The sequence below is a fragment of the Centroberyx affinis genome, unplaced genomic scaffold (assembly GCF_046629955.1).
Source record: "Centroberyx affinis isolate AG114_WGS23_722 - 3 ecotype Tasmania unplaced genomic scaffold, CSIRO-AGI_Caff_v1 ptg002149l_1, whole genome shotgun sequence".
NCBI classification, from domain to species: Eukaryota; Metazoa; Chordata; class Actinopteri; order Beryciformes; family Berycidae; genus Centroberyx; species Centroberyx affinis.
In genome coordinates this window covers 317,489-338,519 of record NW_027280466.1, presented here as the reverse complement: position 1 = coordinate 338,519, position 21,031 = coordinate 317,489, and the positions used below count along the sequence as shown (strand labels likewise).

The window sequence follows — 21,031 nt, the reverse complement described above, 5'->3', positions numbered from 1 at the left end:
TGTGAGTCGACAGTACCAACCACGGAGCCACCATACCACCCTGAATGTGAGTAATAAAGAAGAAAATAATGATAAATGATAAATAAATAAAGAAGAAAGGTATAGTAAAAATACTTAGCACAGACTGAAACAGAACATTACCACCAAAGATACTGCTAAACACAGTAAACCTTATGCTGAAATGATCTATTGAAGTGTTTTCACAGAACATTGGCAATACAAGTGATATTCCTCAATGGGTTCATGGATATATAGCTTTATAAAAATATATGCTCTCAACACATTCTGTACTTTATTTTCAGAGTACTCAAATAGAAATGTACTTACCATGCACATTTGGAAACAGGTCCCCTCCTCAGGGAGCAAAAATAAGGCAGTTTATAATCATTTTGCAAAATTGACATCTACTACTGTAGCCTGTATGACCTCTTGTTTGATTCAAAACATATAGATTTGCTGATTTCCTCCAGATCAGAGAGATCAAAGACATACTGAATGAGTATTTAGTCACATTTCCTTGGTGGCTGAGAACCTAGATTTCAAAAATATCATCCAATCAAACTAAGCTTGGAAAACAGAGGCCAAATCAAATCAAAATATGATTTGATCTACAGTTTTACAGATATCTACTGAATTTCACAAGCTTCTATATTTGCATTTGAATCCAATTGTTAACAACATTTCAATATATTTATCAGGTTATGTTTCTAAAAGCCTTCATGGCACTGTTTGATATTCTTTTCACATTTTTATTTCACTCATTTTAAGAGTGTAGAGTGTCTTGTATTTGATAGAATCTTTATTTCCACATAACTTTTGAATATACAGTCTTTAGTAACCATGTATGCAACTAAATAAGAGGAGAGTTATGTAACAAAATGAGAAGAGGGTAGCAATTATTGATAAAATATGAAGCAGACTTGGCAGCAAGAGGCTTGAACAGATGGTGATCTATTTAGCAGGCCATCAGTTTGTTGTGAGCATTACTATTTTTTCAGTTGCCTAAAGTGTAATCCCATCTACATATTTAATTGTACAAAACATTAAATATTGAACACTTATCAACACCAAACAAGTTTTTGCTTTTCTTTCAGAGAGCAGTATGTTTTATCCTCCAGTCTTAGACTTAGTGTCTTCAAAGTACACTGTGGAAAATGGTGATATATTTTAGACTAGTTGAGTCAAGCTTATCAAAGCTGTAAAACAATGTTTTACAACATTCAGGGAGACTTTTCTGGAGATGTTCCGATCCTCAGGCATTTCCTTGGGAGTTATCTCCTCTCACATTCCATCTGAGACGTGGTTATCTGATGTGTGGGCTTTTATATAGTGTCTCAAACCACTCACATACTGTACATCGTCTTTTTTTTATGGTGTTTTGTGTTAATTTGTTTATCCACTGACATTTGGCCGCCACCGGGATGTAGGCTCAGACAGGAGTGAAAAATCTTGTTGATGTCAGTTATGGAGACACTAAACTGTTAAAAATGTATTTCCTTTGGCTCAAACAATACTTCACTCTTTTTAAATAGGACTGATGTCTCCAATTAGACAAATATTACACCATCTTAATTTTTTTCGTTTGACAAGAAGAAACAAATCTATTCAGTTGGATAGGAGTTTGACCCTGAACCTTTTCATAATTGCGTGGGTTGGTTCAGAGGAGTTCTACATACCAACAGCAACAAACATCTTCCCAAACACTCGCCAGCATCTGAAATTATGCTGTGTGTGCACATGAGGGCTGCATGTGTGTGTGTTTACCATTTCAGGCTTGCTGGATTATCTCCTAGCAACTGTGGGTCTCGAAAGCCATATATACACAGTCAGAGGGCTTTCTCCCAGGGGCAACATGGCACGCCGTAGTCAAACCAATGGTCTCCATGGCAACCCTTCAAACAACATCTAATGAACAAGACAAGTATGCTTAAATCAAATGGAAACAGGAGCAGGGGAAGATATCTGGCCAGCACAGCCAATGGAACCTGTTAGAGAATGTCTAAAACCCAATCCAGCCAGGCAGAACTAATAGCACGAAATAGTCGATTACATCTGTGTTTTTCCTTCTTGCTCGAATGTCCGTGATCTTTAAATACTGGTACTTTGGTTCAGATGCTGGTTAGTTATGAATTCCAAGACTAGCCTCTTCAGGATGCAGGATTGTTGGCCTGGATGCAATGGATAAAAATCTCAATTATCTTGTCAACTATGTTTTCATCTGATATTTTAAAGAAAATTCAGATATTCATGGTTACCTCTGAGAGAATTAAGTCGCAAATCAGTGGAGAATTGATAGCTAATACAAAATAATAATAAAGTAGTAGTAGTAGCAAGGTACTGTAGTGCACATTGACGGTTACATGCTTTGTTATGGGTTGGTCTGTTGCTGCTGTGAGCCGGTGGTATGCGGTGTTAGTGGAATGTGTGTTGTGTGTTGTGCATGCCCCAGCCTGAGCTCATAAGTCCTTGCATCCTTACCATCTCGATCTCAGCAAGAGGGAGCGACCATATGGTGGCATGTGCGAATTCTGCTCATGCCAAAGAAAACCCTTCGCATTTCAATACCAGACTGACGCTGTTGTTACCATTAATACACAGTGCAGAACACACACCAAGGCAAGTCAACCTCAGAGTAGCCTACAATTTATGAGTTTAGAAGTCTGCGCTGAGTGTGTTTAAGATGCTTTTATACATGTCATTTTTAAATTTTCCAGTTTGGATGGGAGTTGAATCAGCATTGACTGTAATTTGCATGACCACTAGCCTTTTACAGAGGAACTGCTGCCATCTTCTGACAGATAAATGTACAGTAAATATTGGTCCTCAGAAAATGTAAAGAGATCAAGAACAATGACAACTTGTAGATTCAATGGAAAATAAATGTTACTTAAACCATCTAATGTATGGATACCATGCAAACTTTCATGTGTGTGTCATGCTTCATAATTTTAGCAAATAAGACAAAACATTTTTAATTTGTATAATGTCGATTGCACTTTGACTTCCATTATATCCATAACTTGCTTCATTTATTCAAGCAGTCAAGCCTTCAAAAAGCTGCTTAATCTTACTTTGATTTACTTTTTTACATCTTATTCCGGACAAGAAATTATGTAGACTTACATGATGTAAATTAGGCTGGATTTTTTTTTTTTTATAGCTAAGGCACAATTTGGGTAAGTTTAGTTTCGCCCTGGAACTCAAAAACAAACTAGTTCTCCAGTCTTGAAATGACTGAAAAGAAAAAAGTCATTGGCATATAAACAGTTGCTTTGACAATTTTGTTAACACAGGAGGCATTGTGGAGCTGCACTACCTAATGAAAGCACCAGTCTACATTACTTCTATCTTTGTAGCAGTTTGTTGCCAAGGTAACTGAAAGAGAACAAAAGTCCCTTTACTATATGTGCCCTCTTATTACAAAACATCATTTTCTCTGGGCTATAATGGAAATGTTCCTACTCTAGAACACAGGGGAAGTTTTGCAGCTGGGTTTCAGGGTCAACTTTTTATACAATCAGCCGTTCAACTAAGAATATGGACTAATACATACTGTGTGTGTCGTTTGCTTGATTCCCTGCCTGTTCCTGATGAGCAATCATGTAATGTGAATCTAGACACATAAGGTCACACCTATGCCTGCCTGTCGCCCTTTCCAGACAGCATGCTAATATCCTGCAGTAGAGAACGCCCTATGTGCTGACTGGCCACTTTAATCATGCTGTGTGTGGCACGTCCTCCTCCTGCAGCTGCCATTTGCTCCATGGGCAATGTACACAGTCACACACCATCTGCATCTCAGCCTTGAGATACGGCCTCAGTTTTATGTTGAAACTGTGTTGTAGTAGTCAGTTTGAACATTAGCATTTGCTGAATATGCAGAAGTCGTACCTTGATTTAGATTGGGATAATAATATTATGTGTTGCTTTGCTTTGGGAGTCAGTTGCTATCTAATCACCCATGTGAATCCCCAGTTCACCTTATTATTGCACTCAGCAGCTTATATGGAATTCCAACGTTTCATTAAAAAAAGAAAATGCGTCAGTGAAAAAATTATAGGTTTTTGTCTGCAATGATTCTGCAAGGATTACAAGGTTGCTGCAACAAAGCTCAGACTATACAGCTAAGGTTGGAAGAACACATTATAACAATTCATCATTTCTTTAAGTGTACATATGTGTATGTGTATATATGTATATTACACACTTTAAAGATTGTTTCTGGTATCTTTTCATACAAATTATGTTTTATATGTCACTGTCATTACTGCTATTCTGCTTGATGCCATGTGTCCTTAATGGTTTTAACTTTGAGCTCTTCTTGTTGTAAAGAAATTTCCTTAGAGCAGTGAATGGTTCCATTAGTACCCTATATTTAAGCTCAATAATTCATCCATTCATAGGTGTTAACCTCTTGTCATCAATAATAGTAACACTAGGTGAAAACTGCCTGTAAATACTGCTATTTTATGTCATGCCTCAAAGAGAAACAAATGTGCTAACATCACACAAGTCAGCACAACTCATTGCCACCAACCATAAAAAGGCAGGCAAACCATGACCTCCAGTCAGTGAGCATCATAAATAACCATCAATATAAACAAATTGTTTTATATTTCCAGAGAAGCATTAATTTATGCCCCCTTAAAAGAATGCGTAACATTATATCAACAGTTTGATACTACTTTGCGTTATGTATTCTTCTTCTAAATTTATATCGTTTACCCCCCGCCACATCTCTGGTGGCCACATCATGACAACACAACGTGTTGCCACATCCATGCGCATCAATACTGTGATCATCATCAGTCACGCATCCTCTCAAAACAACCTGTAGTTGTCTATTAGATAACATGTTTTCACATCCCCAAGTGCAGTTTGTTTGAGTGAACCTGCTGCTGTATTTCCTGGGGCAGAGTCCCCGATGCTCCTGGGCAGGTGAGAGCCACGCACGATGTGAGAGAGGTCACCTTAATGAACAGTGGATAAGGAGTGGAGGAGCAGAGACACCAGCTGCTGCTCGTCCAGCCTTCCGCAGCATCAGGACCGCGGCTCGGCTCGGCTCGGCTCGGGGATTTCTCCCAACATGGTCGCAGCGCACACTTCTTCGCATTCGTCTGAGTCTGCCGAGTGGATCATTTGTCTTGATAAGAGGTAATCCTAAATTTATATCGCGTCACTGCCAACACGAACTCACTGTAGGCTTAACACACCCGCGACGAATATCAGAATAATGCGATTTTCCGCCTGAAGCAGCGTGCGTTTCGGTGCATTGTGTTTTTTCAGGCTGCATCAAAATACTAAGTAGACTACAGCATATCGCCACCAGTTGTTTTAATGTTCCAACGCAATCAGGACTTTATGCATCAGGTCTGAAATTTAGGACGGTCTTGGAAGCGCCATGTCTATTTTAGCTTTACACCCATACTAGCATATGGTTTCATTAAGCTTGCCTTCAGGCTGTATGTTTGACCGGCATCACCCTGCTGTTGGCTGAGTCTACAGGGTTCAAACCGTTATGCTGATTATTTACACAACAGTAGCTTAAGGCAAATTGATGGTCAGTAAAATATTGGAACATGCCAAGGACAATAATCTTGCAAGTTAGCTAACAAAGGCTACTTCTCCTCATAGACAGGCGTTTCATGCTTTAATGAAAAGTTTATCAGTAACTTCTAGGCCTGTTTGTCACTAAAAGTGCATTTTTCTTGAACATTTATCTGCCAGCTGTGTCAGCATGCTAGATTTTAATATTACAATGTAATCTTCCAGGCTCACTTCAAGGTTCTTCATTGAAATCATTCAAGTCAATAGTCTGCTTTGCATGCAACAGTTACATGCACAATATAAGGATGAAGGATATTGTAGAATGACTAAAATCTTATATAAGAAATCACACGTTCAATTTGAATGAAAAGCTGGCAAATTGCGGAACAGGAGCGAGAAAGAAGTGTCAGCTTATCCAGGTTGTGGCAGCAGATTGTTCCAGCTCAGGCCCAGGAGGCATGGTGGTGCAAAGTGAAATATTACTTGTAGGGCAGAGGAGGCAGGGGCGGACAGGATCTATTCATGCATTTTCCATTTGGCCATAACAACAAAATATAAATTGCCTCCTGGCATTACATATCTGCAACAAACAGAATAAGAGCTACATAACTCCTCTTGTTTGTCTTTCATCTAAACTTAAATGTACAATCTGTTATAAAATACAGTGTGCTCCAGAAGTATTTGCACAGTTACAGGTGTTTATTTTTTTTCTGTATCTCTTTGGATTTTATATGATAGAGTGACTATAGGGATAAGGTACAGGTAATTTTAAGGTATTTTCATTCATATCAGCAGAACTGGTAAATATCCACAGCACTTTTTGTGCATGGTATCTACAATATATTCCAATGTGCCAGAAGTTTACTGGACAAATCAAGATTATATTAAAAACAGTAGTTATTGCTAGTATGTCATTATAATGCTTAATAAACAATGCTACTGTCATCGTAAACTATACTATTTTCAGGTGCTTTTCAACCTCATTGGATCTCAGTCTGTCTGAATTAGAATTTAGCTGTAGACTAAATTCTGCTCTAAATTATTAGTGTGGAACATGGACTGATACGTAACCACAAGAGGTATCAAACAAGGTATCAAACCATCAAGCACCTTAAAAACAAACTGGCATAACGACAAGAAAAAACTGCATCATCATTTCGCATGACTCATAATTTTATTCACTTTCTGATTTTGAAGTAAAAATGCAAGTCAGCCTCTTAGATGGATGAGAGGAGGAGAGAGAGAAAGAGGGGCGCATCCTAAAGAAAGGTCCAAAGTCCATCAGCTATAAACAGCTATGTGACGCAGTGTGGCAGATGTGTTTACACAGTAACGTCCTTTTGTTAGTTACAGAAGCCACCTGTGTAGCTCAAATCAAATGGTTTTTGTATGACTAACCATTTGCTGGCAAACAGCATGATTCACCTCAACCATTCTGTTGTTAATTTGACACTTAAATGCAACTCGGGTGACTGTATCATGTTTCTGAGCTAATAGTTGGCAATATTTCATACTGTACTTTATTTGGCTTTTTTTTACAATGTGAAATACAAAAGATAGTTGATTGAGTGAATACAAATAGCATAGATGTCACTTATAATTTAATTGGTTCAGAGTTTTCATCATCTCAGTCTACATCGCTGAGGAGTTTGCAGAAATATGACATCTCACAAACTTCAAAGTCTCACTTACACTTTGTCAGTAGATTGCAAATTAGAGGCAGTTGTCAGGTTGTCAGGATGATTGTTTGTAGTGTACAAGTTGCTTTATCTCCAAATGCAAGAAGACTTGTTCTGACTCAGACTCAGAAGCAGCACTTTTTGAAAGGTTGTCGGCTTGGTTGGTTTTCCAATGGATTTCAAACTGCGGGCCCTTGCTCACACATTTCTCTCTTGTGCCTAGTTGTCCTCCCTGTGCACTGTGTGTGATAAAGTACACAGTGCACAGTGAAATACTGGAGGGTAGACTTCTCCCTCTGCTTCCAAAAAAAAAAAAAAAAAAAAGCTATGAGAAAAACATACACAGTAAGTAACCAGAGGCTCTCACAGACGTGGCTGCAGGCATGATTTTACAATTCATTGAGGAAGTTCGTAGGAGAGATACAGTAATGAGTACTGGGAGTTGAAACGGAGCCGGGGAATATTTGTTGAAGAGTTATTCACTTGCAATCTGTGGCTCAGTGGAAACATATTTACTATAATATGACAGCACAGTTAATACTGTATCAAGTATTTAATATCCACTAAATATTATTCAAAGCAGCTTTAAGCCCAGGAATTGTTGCTATGGCGTAACAAGTGTTTGTTTTCCATTTTGAATTATTGATACTGTGCAACTGTTTGGTTTCATTTTTGAAGGATGGATAGATAGATTCTGCTACATCCAACACCCACATACAGACGCTCTGGATTTAAATGTGGGACAGCTGCATACAGAAAACACAGGATTAAATACACAAAACACAGTGAAAGCAGAGTGAAGGTCCAATTTTCTGCCATGCTTTAGGTCAATCCAACTATTAGAGGTCAAGGTAATAAACAACAGTAAATACAGATCACCTTCATACTAAACTTGAAGCATTTCTATCCTCATGCGTATTCCAAGATGACAGTGTCCCCATCCGTAGGAGGAAACAAATAGTCACTGAATAGCATGTTGAGCATGAACAAAAACTGTTTCAGTCATCTCAACCCAAATGAAGACTAAAGGAGATTGTGGAGCGACACCTGGGAGAATATTTTTCACACAGAGTTTTAACACAAGACCATAGGACAGCATTTCTCAGGGACGGATTGGTGTCACGTCCCTCCTGTCGAGCTCCAGATGTTTTTAGAATCCAGGCCAAGGTGCAGCGAGGCTGTCCTGGTCGATGGCGGCCCAGCACCCTATTTAGATGTTTCATGTACATTTATTTTGTCAGCTACCTGTACATTGTCTGTTTTCCAGACCAGCAGAGCGCTCTGGGGAGGATGTTGACATAATCCTGGCACGTCTGAAAAATGTGAAGGCCTTTGAGAGGTTCCACCCCAGTTTGCTGCAGCAGATCTGCCTCTGCGGATTCTATGAATGCTTGGAGAAAGGCATCACCTGTAAGTCAAACCACAAGCTCTCACTGTCATGTATCTGGAGACAAAGCAGTTCATCAGAGTGAATAAAGAAGTGATAAGAATTATTATTATTTTTTTCCCTCAAAAGGTGTTGAACTCACTTTTTTTTGTTGTTTTTCCAACTGCTTCTTCAGTGTATCGCCAAGGAGACATCGGCACCAGCTGGTACGCTGTCCTTTCTGGTTCACTGGATGTTAAAGTTTCAGTGACAGCAAATTATCAGGTAATACTGATGTAATTTCCCCAGCATGATATGATATGCCAGAAGTAACTGAAAGATAATAAAGCAAATTGAATTTGCAGATGGAAATGTCTCTCCTTACTAGTCTATTAGCATATCACATTGATTTGTTGATAGATCTCTCAGGTGTGCTCACATTTTTTAATAACTGATATTTTGGTGCACTAATTTACTGAATTTACTCAGATAGTCAGATATTATCTTGCTTCATAAACTTTAATGATTTCTTCCCAAATTCTTCCCAAATGAAATTAAATTCAGCACATATGCAAATGTTAATTCTCAGCTGACCTCAAGTTCGTTTAAAGTGTGGGCTGTGAAGAGCATTTTTCTTTAACGCTGGGGGAACAACATTGAAAATATTTCATTACCACGGCCCTGTGTGCCTTAGTCAGCCTGCCTGGGTGCTGATTGGAGTGATTCTTCTGGAGATTGGAGTGTATCCATCTATCTAACACAAGTGCTCCAAGGAGCTAGATTGCCTCCCACCTTTGAGAGTGATCTGATCAGTGCAGAGCACAGCGCTTCAAGAGCCTCTCACCAAAAGCCTTTTTTTAGGAGAATAAGTACATTTCATTAGCATAGCATAGCATCCTTGTCCACCTTGCTATTTCATCCTTTGCTTATGATATGAATGAACCATCCATGTAGAGCACCCTGTCTGTGTCTCCTCCAGGATGCTGTCACTATATGCACACTGGGGATCGGGACGGCGTTTGGAGAGTCGATCCTGGATAACACCCCCCGGCATGCCACCATTGTCACGCGGGAATTCAGTGAGCTCCTACGCATTGAACAGAGGGAGTTTCGGTCTCTGTGGGAGGTGAGTACCACTATCTACTCTACTGGCTCTACTTGTATCAGCCTACAGGAATTCTCTGGCTACACAGCAAGTCGTGACACAGCTCAGAGATTAGCTCTAGGTAAGTGCCTGCATCAGGACATTTTAAAAGGTCACTCAATAAATATGTCATCTTTGTCTTTTGCTAATTTTTTTGTGTCTGTTTTGCTTAGTTTCTTTTGTACTGAGAGGCATTTTCAGTGGAGCCACTGAAATATAGCTTCCAAATTTCTTAATAATAAAAAGAAAACCAGGCTGCATGCAATACTATTCTCTATCTGAAACAGGAATCTTAGTAAATGTTGCATCTCCACAGATCCTGGTAAAAATATGACTCATTTTTACATAGTTAGGTTGATTGATTGCAGACCCAATGCAGATCCTGAACAGCTGAGTGGGTTGCTTCAAGCCGGCAGGGACAGCGGCCCATTTAACCTCTAATTGTTAGCACAAATATGGTTTCTGACCTATTGAGGGGGCTGGTTTGAGCCAGAGGAACAGCCAGCTCTCTAGCCTGTTCTTACTGAACATGATACGGCGAATGTGAAAACTGTGACGAACTGGGCTGAGTGTAAGCCAAAATATAGGTGGCATATAATGTGATGCCTTTGGTGGACGCCCCATGCCCCTAAATGGGGTAAAGAGGTTTAAATCATAAAAAAATCATCATAATGTGATGAAGTGTAATGTCGGTAAGAGGAGGTCGGATCAGTGCTGAAACTGGTAGATGATTAACTGTTGAGCCTCCTACAGTTGTCATGGGAGGTGTCTACTTGTCATACTGTAACCCAAGTTTCTGTGTAAGTGTTTACCCTAATATTGGTTTCAATGGGGCTCAGGGATTTTTTTCTGTATAGCTTTTGACCACTAGATGGAAGTACAATGCCATACAGAAACAGACTCTGTCCCTGTGCGTGTTTACTGATCTCTTGATGCCATGCACTGATTTAGTGAACTCACCCATTATAATATTGAGACCCACTATCCTCATAGCATCACATGATATAACTACAGAATCCCATCATATCTTGTTGTATCTGTGCGAACAAATTTAATATATTATAAATAGGTTTAAGAGATGACTGTAGAGCAGAAATTGCATGTGACAAGATGCTAAAGTGAAGCAGTGTTGTTTACAAAGTAAGGAGGCGTGTGAGGATAGAGGGGGTGGGGGGTCAGCAGCAGGAGAGATGGTCCCATCCTCCTCCCAGCCACAATGTCTCTTCCCGCAGCACCACTCAGCCCTTTGCCTCCCCAGGCAGGAAGACTGCATGTTGGCTGGTAGGTGTCACGCTGTTCAGAGGCCCCTCTCCTCTCTCAGCTCTCCCTCTGCACTGGGTTGGTTTCCTGAGTAAGAGAGTCCATTTCCTCTGGGACCGGAGGGCACAGGGGCTGTTAAAAGCCAAGGGGTGGTGTGTCTGTGGCCCACAATGTGACTGGATACTTTACCCTGTCTGGACCACGTGGAAATACTACACATTTTTACCTCCGTGACCTCTTCAGTAAAGGTTCGTCTCAGCTGATCTTTATGCCTTCTGTTTCTGGCTTCCAGCTTTTTCCATCTTGTCCTTCAGATCTTTCCGACCCCAGTTGTTTTTGAACAGGGATCAAAGAGAAGACCTAGTAATGATGCGCTGTGAAGTGGCTGCAAATTAAGCTGCTTGTTTTAGCACAAACCGCTTAGCAATTATTATCAGGTGGATTCTTTTGAAAATATTTGCCATGTTTGCAGTTGTGTTTCTACAGCCCAGGTATGAAGGAACAAAATACCACAGATTATTACTGATACAGGAGCATTTTTTTTGTATGTTGGTTCAATCTAATATTTTTATTGCAAACTAAATGCTTGAATTCAGTTCAAAGTTTCTAACAACAGCATTGGGGAAAATATTTTTTGATCCTGTGTCATCGTTCCCAGCACTCTTGGTTAATGAAACACATTAGACTCATTAGACTTGTTGGAGCACCCTTCTTCCATTATTGGTGATACCACAATATGTTTCCCCATCTCTCAAGTTTCTTTTTGACCTCTTCCCTTAAGCTTCATCACTCATACAGTTCAGGTTGATATACAGATTCTACAATGAAATGTTCACTTTATTTGTTGTCATTGGGGTTTATTTCACACAGCATTTCCAGCTGTTCTTCAGCCAATGGCCACGACAACCATTTACAGCATTAACATCAATCATGCCTTTGTTGTTAGATGTGCTGTGTTAGCTGTGTCACACAAGCTGTGACCGAAGGGCTATCAGGTCAAAATTCACAGAATCAGCTTGTTGACAGATTAGCATTGGACTGGGCACTCAACATTTCACATTGGAACTCAATATGTTGTACCTACAACATTTTCACAGAATTATTCTGCCTGTCAGTGGTGCCCATTTATTTCTGTCACTGTTGCCGCAATGCAGAAAGATTCTTGTTGTTGTAGTATCCTATTACTGGTGACTTCAAGCTTCAGACTTTTTGTGCCAGTTCTGATGTACTTGGTATTGGAATATAATACAATACATCACGCTGCACTGTGTTGCATTGCAAATCTAGTCTGCTCCCAGTGGCTACAAACTGCCTCCTACTGCCTTGGGTGTGTTCCTGATTCCTAAAGCAAATGAAGTGTAGCTGCTTCACACAGGCGGTATTAAAGCTGAAGTGCATTCGGTGGTGCGCTACACACTTTAAGCTAAGCTCAGTATTCATATCGCTTACATCCCTGACAAACAGGGCTAACTGTTTATTGAGGAATAGATCCTTGCACTGACTGATGCCAGCTGATATGGGAGAGAGACGGCATAGAAGTGATGTTGAGAACCAGAGTCTGCCGAGAGAAAGGAGCCTCCTGCCCCGCTTCAGGGTGCAGGAGGCCCTGGAACACACGCACACACACACACACACACACACACACACACACACACACACACACCTCCTCCTCCTCCCACACAGATCTCTGTCCCTGCAGAACGCCTGGGGCCAAGCACTCCTACAAAATGGTGCCAGAGTGAACACAACACCGCTTGAATGAACCAATGGGTATTATTTTTTATTTATAGCCGCCATGTTAATTATTCAGTATACATATTTCCTCCGGTCTTTTCTCTTTTGCCTAAAATCATTAAGGGATGTGTTCAGTGAATTTGAGGATGTGTATATGTGAGTGTGTGCGTGTTTTTGTGCCGTTAAAAGAGTTAATGCATGTTTACCAAAGGCCTACTCTTTCCCCATTAGTTTGAACATTTGTGACACAGAACCTCTCCACATAACTATGCATGGCAAAGTCACTGAAATATCGCTGGTCCATGCTTGCAGCTCACGCATGCAATTTTAATATTTCTTTTTCTCATGCCACTGACCACTACAACCACTTATCATGGCTTTCAAGCATGACAAATGTTGGCTTCTGTTAGTGAGAAAGAGAAAGAGAAATGCTTGTTTGTTTAACAGAGCAGGCATGAGCCATGCTCAGCACACACAGGCACACCGGCAGATGCTTAGATGGCCTGATCATCAATTCTCTCTTCACTTTGTTTCCTGCTTCCGACGGCCACTGTGATTGAAACAACACAACTGTAATTTGTGTTTTTAGAATCACAAGGCAGCTCTCTCACAGTGACCTGGGCCTACACATGCGGTGTGGACAGATTTGCTTTGTTATCTGCGGACTGGATGTCATACATTACACGTCACAGGAGCTCCTATATGCATATGTACCGTGCATGGTTTGAGTAACACTGCATAATGGATGCTCACGGTTGCGTGTGGTTTTACGTGCATTTGTTTGTGCTTGAGGCATATCTGCTGGGTGGTGAGCTGAGAGTGGGCAGGGGGAACGGCTCGTCACTGTGTCATCAATCCGTGGAGGCAGCCTGGTGGGCAGCAGTAGAGAAAGCTGATGAACAGGATGTGGCAGAGACACAGTGTGCCCTCTGGGGTCCGAGGGTTGGGCGGAGGAGCGGGGGGGGGGGGGGGGGGGTCGGAACATCGAGCCTCAGTGGGGTCAACATCCAAGTAGCAAGCCACATCCCATGAGTCGCTCCCAGTGTACAGCGGATATACACACGGAAAGAGCAGGGAGATTGTATCAAGACATTTCTGTTTTATTTCCTTATCTCCACTCACAGAGTTATTACATCATCAAAAGCTTGGAATGTGCACTCCAACCTGTAAAATAAAACAGGACTCAAGAAAATTGCAACTCTGCCGTGCAGATTATCTTATGTTTGGTTCTTTATCCCTTGTTAAATCCCTTAAGTGACTGATTTTTCGTAACTGTTCTCAGAGGATTTATTTCAGTGTTTAGATTAGTTAAGTTAGATTGATTTAGATGGAATTAGATCAATGAGATAGAAAGATACAGGATTAAAGGGATATATTACATCATCTGTAAACTCACAGTCAGTCATGGACTCTCTCACACAGAAACACCAACACACTTTTTATAGTGCAGAATAATGTGTCCAGTAGACAGGAACCATGCTGAAGTGAAATCATTCAACTGGCACAAACTAGATTTCTCTTAGCTTTCTTGGTCCCATGTCATTATTTTGCACTTAGGTGTGTGTGTGTGCGTGCGTGTGTGTGTGTGTGTGTGTGTGTGTGTGTGTGTGTTTTACAAATGTTTTGCCTGTGTGCTGAAAGGGTACACAATAGGCATACACTGTTGTTGTTGTTTGAAGTAGGCTGATGCAGATGTACTGTCCATGAGTGAGACATTTCTCTGTATTTTAAAACCAAAGCCTCCTTCATTGATAATTTGTTATAGACCTCACAAGGAGGAAAACAAGATGCTCTCTGTGCATTTGACAATATTTACCACAGTCCCACCGACTTGCACAAAACATGTTTTATCATTAAGCCATGTGCGTGTTAAATTCATGTGGTCATGTATAAAGCCTGTTTAAACATGAGGGATCAGGAAACCATTGCTAAACCCAAAACAGGACATGTGATTTTCTGTCATATGATTTTCCCTGCATTCTAGCAACTAAGCTGTTTTGGTTAGTGTCAGGGAGTTGAATTTGACATGGTGATTCAGTGACACACATCCACACCTGCTCCGTCCCTAGCTCATCTCTCTGTTTCCTGATCCCCTCTCTATTCCCCTTCTAGTGTTTTCCCTTCTCAAAATCAATGGAAAGATGGCTATTCTCATACGTAGCTTTCTCAAATGTCATTTTTCAGCCTATTCTTAATTTGGTAAAATGTTTGCACTCACCGTACAAGGTGTTTTAGATAAAGGCATCCACCAAATGCCATATGTTAGGTTATGTTTTGATGCTGCCAAGTTTAATTTTGCCAATATTGCCTGAAGCCTTGGCCAAGCTGTTCATACAAATAAACTAAAATTCATAACTGATAGGCCTATCAGTAATGAATTTTAAACAAAAATAAAAAGAGGTAAGATTTTGGCGACATCTTTGGTGATAAGTGGTCATTGTTGTGATGTTTTTTCACTGCACTTCCCAGAGATCATGCCATCAATTAAACAGTGTCGCCAGTAATGTGACAGATTTTTCCTTGGATTTTATGTTGATTAAGTTTGACTTTCTGTGGGTACTGGTCTTTGTCTCTTCAGCCATGGTGGCTAATGCTGCTCATGCTAACTACCCAGTTCTTCTTCTGTTTATTGCAAACAAACCACTGCTGCTGCTAGAAACGTAAAACGCATCACTTCCTGTGCACCAGAGGATTTTCCCAGGAAAGACCTACCAGACACCGGGTGTTTAGAACAACAAATGGAAAAGCTTCCATGAACTGGGTATTGCTTGAATCACTATTGCATTATATCAATTGGCAAAATAGAGTAGCAAATGGCTATTTAATTTTCATGAAAATGTCACACATTATTACTTTAGAAGCCAACTCTCAGATATGTCTTACACAACACTGCAGAAGCTCTTCAGAGCATGTGGTTAGTTTGTTGGTTATAAAGGCTCAGTGAGTTAAAATGCAGCAGTCTTGTGTGGCTTTGATCAGTAACAAGGTCAAAGATAAGACACCATCTGCCCTCTGTCCTTGGAGAGGAAGAGGCTCAGTGATAGGGACAGGGATACTGGATGTGCTGTCTGTACATTTTAGGGTTGGGAATAAATTAGCAAAGGATAAGGGCTCAGTGAAGACTTGGTTTCAAGAACTCCAGTCACCATTTTAATGCTACATTTTGTTTATATATTTACAATAGAAAATAGAATTACAAACATATTTGTAAGTTAATGAGACTGTGCAGAAGGTTTTATAATTTATTTTGATATTTATGTTATGATTATTGCTCTGCACATCCAATCTAATTGGCACACACACACTCCCCTTTTGGCACTTACTTTGAGAAGTCGACCATGCTGGAAGTTAGCTGCTACTCTGTGCAGTGTGTGTGGTGTAGCTGGGACTGCTGATAGAGAGAAAGAGAGGAAGAGAGAGAGAGAGAGAGAGAGAGAGAGAGATTGGAGTAGAGTAATCACCTAGCAACTGCTGCTCAAAGGAAGTCCACTGCCGGCTGCTCTCTGCTGGGCTCTGAGGCTAACGCAGTCTGCTCACACTGCTCTCACACAGCAGCATGGAGGCTGGGGCACCGGAGCTGCTGGACCATACTGGATATGACCCATGACTAGTTTGTCACACTGGGACTCTTCTTCTACTGGAATTGGACTCACTTGCTTAGAGAGTTTGTTAACACTTGGATTAAGAGGGTGTGGAGGACCTTTCAGTCACTAACAGCAGTCATAGGCTAAGTACATACATGGAACGCTGGTAGCATCCTTAGGTAATCTTTACTTTGACAAACTTCTTAACAATGCAATGCTCATTTGTTTCATGGGAAATACTGTATAATTTGTGACTGGAAACAAATTGTAAGATTGAGATTTGCACAGAATCTTGTTTTTGCTGATCACTAACATGTAGCAGCACAATCTGAAAATTATGAATTTGCATTCCAAATGAAAAAATTTAAATATTTAATTTACATTCTAACTATAAAAATGAAAATTTAGAATTTACATTCCAACTGTCGCTGTTTGGAGGAAAATCTAAAAATACAGAGGTGAGTCGAGACTCTTGGGAGGGTCTTCCCCCAGTTGTTTTCCCAAATGGCTGGAAGTGTGCCTGTTTGAAAAGGGTCCAGAATCATTTGAGAATGCCTTGAAAACAGAGAGTTTGTACTATGTATGTTATGTAATCCGGGGTGAATTATTCAACATACAAGTGTGCATTCATGCACAGTGATGCTCAGAGTGCAAGACGTGCTCAAGCATGAAAGACTAAAGAGGAGCTTGAACAGAGGATGCACTGACATGACTTGGTTGCATCTTCCTTGATCCTAGTGACACAGATAAGGCTAGGATTTTCAAAGCATAGCAGCCATGTGCATCAGATAGAGGTATGTATATTCAGCATTTTTTCCAATGCATGCAGACAAGCTTTACACAATAGTTTATACACAATGTGCACAGGGGAAAAAATGGAAATTACCCATTAGTCATGATTAGAGGACAGTTTTAGTGGTGTTGGAGAGCTCTGCTACTGAACAGTGCAGTCAGTATGTCAGAGTGAATTAAGCAAAACAGTTAGTTGGCCAAGCTTCCCTGGAGGAATACAGAATGGCACATCTGTCATTGCAGACATTTATAAATCCTCTTTTTTATGGAGGGGTAAGAGATGTTGTCTGGTGACGAGTCATACAGTGCTCTTAGTATATTCGGATGTCTCTCTATACTCAAATACCCTGCAAATATAACTCTTTCTCCTGTGATTATGTTGTCCTGCAACTCCTGATTATTCAATTTCTTTGAATATTACATATTTCAACTGTGTGAGCATTTTAAATTTCATAGAATATCTCTTCCATTGTATAGAATATTTCTTCCTTTTTCATATGTGTTTTGTTGTTGTTGACCTGGTAGTAGATAACCTTCATCTTACTGAGATACAGTTCCATTAAATTGCACTCAGGTTCAAAGTAATGATTTATTGTCATTTACTTATTATTTAAGTGTAAAAATTGCAGATGCTGCTACTACTAAGATGAGGTGGAAGTTAGTTTTTATTCCGAGCATCTGGATGGGATATGAGGTTTAGGCATTTTCCCACATCTCCGGTAACTGTCTCATCATATATATCACTTCAAAGAACATAATTCTCATTCTGAGTGTGTTGTTAACACCTCTCACCTACTCAAATGAAGCCACGCATCAGATCATAATCTCCTAATGTAATGGAATCACTTGAGAAAGATTACATGGTGCTCGGCGTGATTTGTTTTACTGAGTGAAATCAGACACAGTAAGCCATCTGATTAAACCATTGTTTTGGCTCATATCTGGCTGCCGAACCATGACTTTGACGAGGATTAGTTGACCTGGTGGAATACACCTAAAGGTCTATACATGCTTCACTCACTGCATGCAGTCAGAAGCACTCACACTGCTGCTTATCACAGCGGTGAACCTTGTGTGAGGAGCTGACTGTGAGTGGCAATGGAGCCTGATTTTGCCTTGTGGCGTCTGACCCACTATTTGTGAGTAATGCTGATCTGTAGTGAGGAGGGATCCTAAGTAGTGGCACGGTGGCGCAGTGGTAGTGCTGTCGCTTCACAGCAAGAAGGTCCTTGGTTCGATTCCCGCCTGGGTAGCTGTTGGCACTGGGGGTATGTTCTCCCAATGCCTTCGGTGACTAGTGCCCAGGTGGGCTATCGTGAAAAGAGGCCTTTCTGTGTGACGACTGAAGTTGGTCCCTGGGTGCTGTACTGTAAAGCTGCCCGCTGGAGGAAGGAGAGCCTTGGATGGGTTAAAAGCAGAGACTGAATTTCACTGACTAACGTGTGTGTGTGTGGTCGCTGCATGCAAGTGTTGTGTGATCACAATAAAGACAAGCTTGCTTGTCCGGTTTCGTTTTTTTAAGTGCCTGCATGCCTCTTCCCTCTAGCATAGGAGATCATGGGATGATAAGTATGTCTCTATCGATGTTATGGTTACAAAGTATCAGACTGTAGCCCTTATAACCAGTAATAGGCCTAATGGTATAATGGTTGTTTTTTTGTTTTCCATTTTTTGACTTACATTTGAATTTGTTTTTCAAAGGAAAATGACTAAGGAAAATGGTCTAAATTTTGCATAAACAAGGTCTGTAATTCTTCAAGTGGATAAAACAATTGGAATATCAGAAATGCCTTTTTTTTTGTATTTACTCTCACATTTTTACATTACTCCAGTATTTCCTCAGTTTTAATCTCTCTAGCCGATGCGTGAAATGAAATGATGCTCTAAATCGTCTGAGATGTAAAATGATAGAGGCAAATGTGTGAATATAATCAGACTGATAAATGTAACTGTTTTGAAGTGACCGTCATCATACTTTATTGGGTTACATCGAGTGTGAAATTCAACTCCTAATGCAATGAAGTGGAGAGAGCAACAAGAAATCCCAACTGCATGTTGCAAAGAGCGTTTTTCCCAGCCAAAACCACAACTCACACAGCATTAGTGTCAGACTGAGATGTGTCATGTAATGAATACATTTTCCATTTTGCTGTGTCACAGATAAAATAGAAAATGTTTGCATTATTACATTTATCAGGATTGATCTCCTGTAACAGCTTATAGAAGCGAGTGTGCTGCGTGTCACAAGGGGGAGGGACGTGATTACTAACAAAATAAAAACCGAGTGCTTTTACACACCTGACAATAGTCCTAATCCTCTAAAACAACATCCCCACCCTGCTCTCAGCCCCCCGGGGATCATGGCTTTATTGGTTCAGATGGGTCATCTCATCTGCTCATGTGCTGTCCAGTTTAAGTGCTCATCCCAATCCTAAATCCTTTAATTGTCAACAAAGCGAGATAGGTCGAAGTGACTCGGAAGCCTTCATTTCTGTTGCACTTCCTTGAGTTTATTGACAATGAATAATTAACTAGAAAAACATGCTGTTGTTTGAATGTTTGTAAAATCCCCTCCTCATAGTCTCATTCAAACACTGGTGAAAGTATTTCTGTAATGTAAGTGTGATGTTTTCATTAATCTATGTTGTTTAGTATCTCAAAGACAGTGCCAAGTCAGTTTGTGTTTTGGAGTTGATTGGGGGAGATGCTTTTAAAAACTGAGGTCACTGAGACATTTTTAAATGGCTTCTTAATTGAGGGAAAAGCTGTGCGCCTCTAAGGGGATGTTAAGGTGATTAACTGACTTCAGAGGGAATTGAATTGAATTTAAAACTTGACCTTTGAGAGTACGCTGCCATCTAGTAACAAATTACTGCAGAGTTGTAGCTTTCATTGGGTCTCTTCTGACCAGAAGATAGAAAGGTGGAGTGAACTGGCATGTCACTAATGGTCCTCAATCAGCTTTTTATTGACCCAGAACCTCGACTGACTGGCATCTAACCAGCTTTTTCTTGTCTTTTACCACAAGTGAATTTTGCACCATTGATTAACTTAATTTACTTCACTAAATGTATAACGAAATTTGTTTTTTTAACAATTTGTATTGGAGTGATGTGCAGTGGGGTTGGCTTTATCTGATGAAGTGAAGTCTTGGTGTGTTTACTTAGAGATGCAGGATTGAGCTTTATTACCTCTGCCAAGGAGGTTACATTTTTAGTTAGTCTGTCTGTCTGTCAACAGGATATCTCAAAAACGTGCTTTCATTAAATTTGGTGGACAGATAGGACTTGGCTCAAGGAACAATCTAATAGACTTTGGTGGTGATCCGTATCTGGGGTTTCCACCATTCGATGATTAATGTTTTTTAGCCACAACTATGAAACCAACACAGAGACATAGATACTTGATTCTTAATCTTAAAGTCATGTTTTCAGGATTAAGAAAGCAATTTATCTTAAAATATAAGTGATAGAATTGTTCAGTGTTGGTGGAGGTTTACGCTCTCCGAGTGCCTTTTCCTTGATGCCATTGCTCGTCATGTAGTGCATAAGACCTATCCTACTGTCATTTGTGTGGCTCGTTGATGTAGGCTGATTTGACCCCTTTATGCACCAGTGTCATGAACAAAGATATGACATTTACATGAGCACATGCGTGCAGTATACTGTTCATTACATAACAGTGGTAATGCTGCGAGGCACAGTGATGTATAAGCCACTTCCAGCTCTATTGTCATGCTCTGTTTCCTCTGTGGCTGTCCTGCAGCTCGTAAGTGCTTTCAGACAAACGTGCTGAGAAGGGCCATTCAAAATACCTAATCTAAGAAGTGTTTAACAGGGCAAAAGAAAAAACAAATGAGCTAACAAAAAATTAGGTCTAGAAATTGAGGACTAGAAATTGTTAAAAGAAGAAGCAGAGATTGTTA

At 40.3% G+C, this 21,031-nt stretch overlaps 1 protein-coding gene across 3 annotated transcripts in view; it reads left to right on the top strand.

The window, feature by feature from the left end:
* Positions 1-5,080: 5,080 nt before the first annotated feature.
* rapgef4a (Rap guanine nucleotide exchange factor 4a) overlaps positions 5,081-21,031 on the top strand; it is a 34,818-nt gene continuing 18,867 nt past the window's right edge. Inside the window, exons 1-5 of one of the 3 annotated variants that reach the window (XM_071531905.1) lie at positions 5,087-5,154; positions 8,494-8,636; positions 8,789-8,877; positions 9,572-9,718; positions 13,375-13,383. In XM_071531905.1, the coding sequence (XP_071388006.1) occupies positions 5,087-5,154; positions 8,494-8,636; positions 8,789-8,877; positions 9,572-9,718; positions 13,375-13,383 (456 nt within the window). Of the gene's footprint in view, positions 5,155-8,493; positions 8,637-8,788; positions 8,878-9,571; positions 9,719-13,374; positions 13,384-21,031 lie in introns of all 3 variants that reach the window. The other 2 variants (XM_071531907.1, XM_071531906.1) reach the window with 2 other exon arrangements.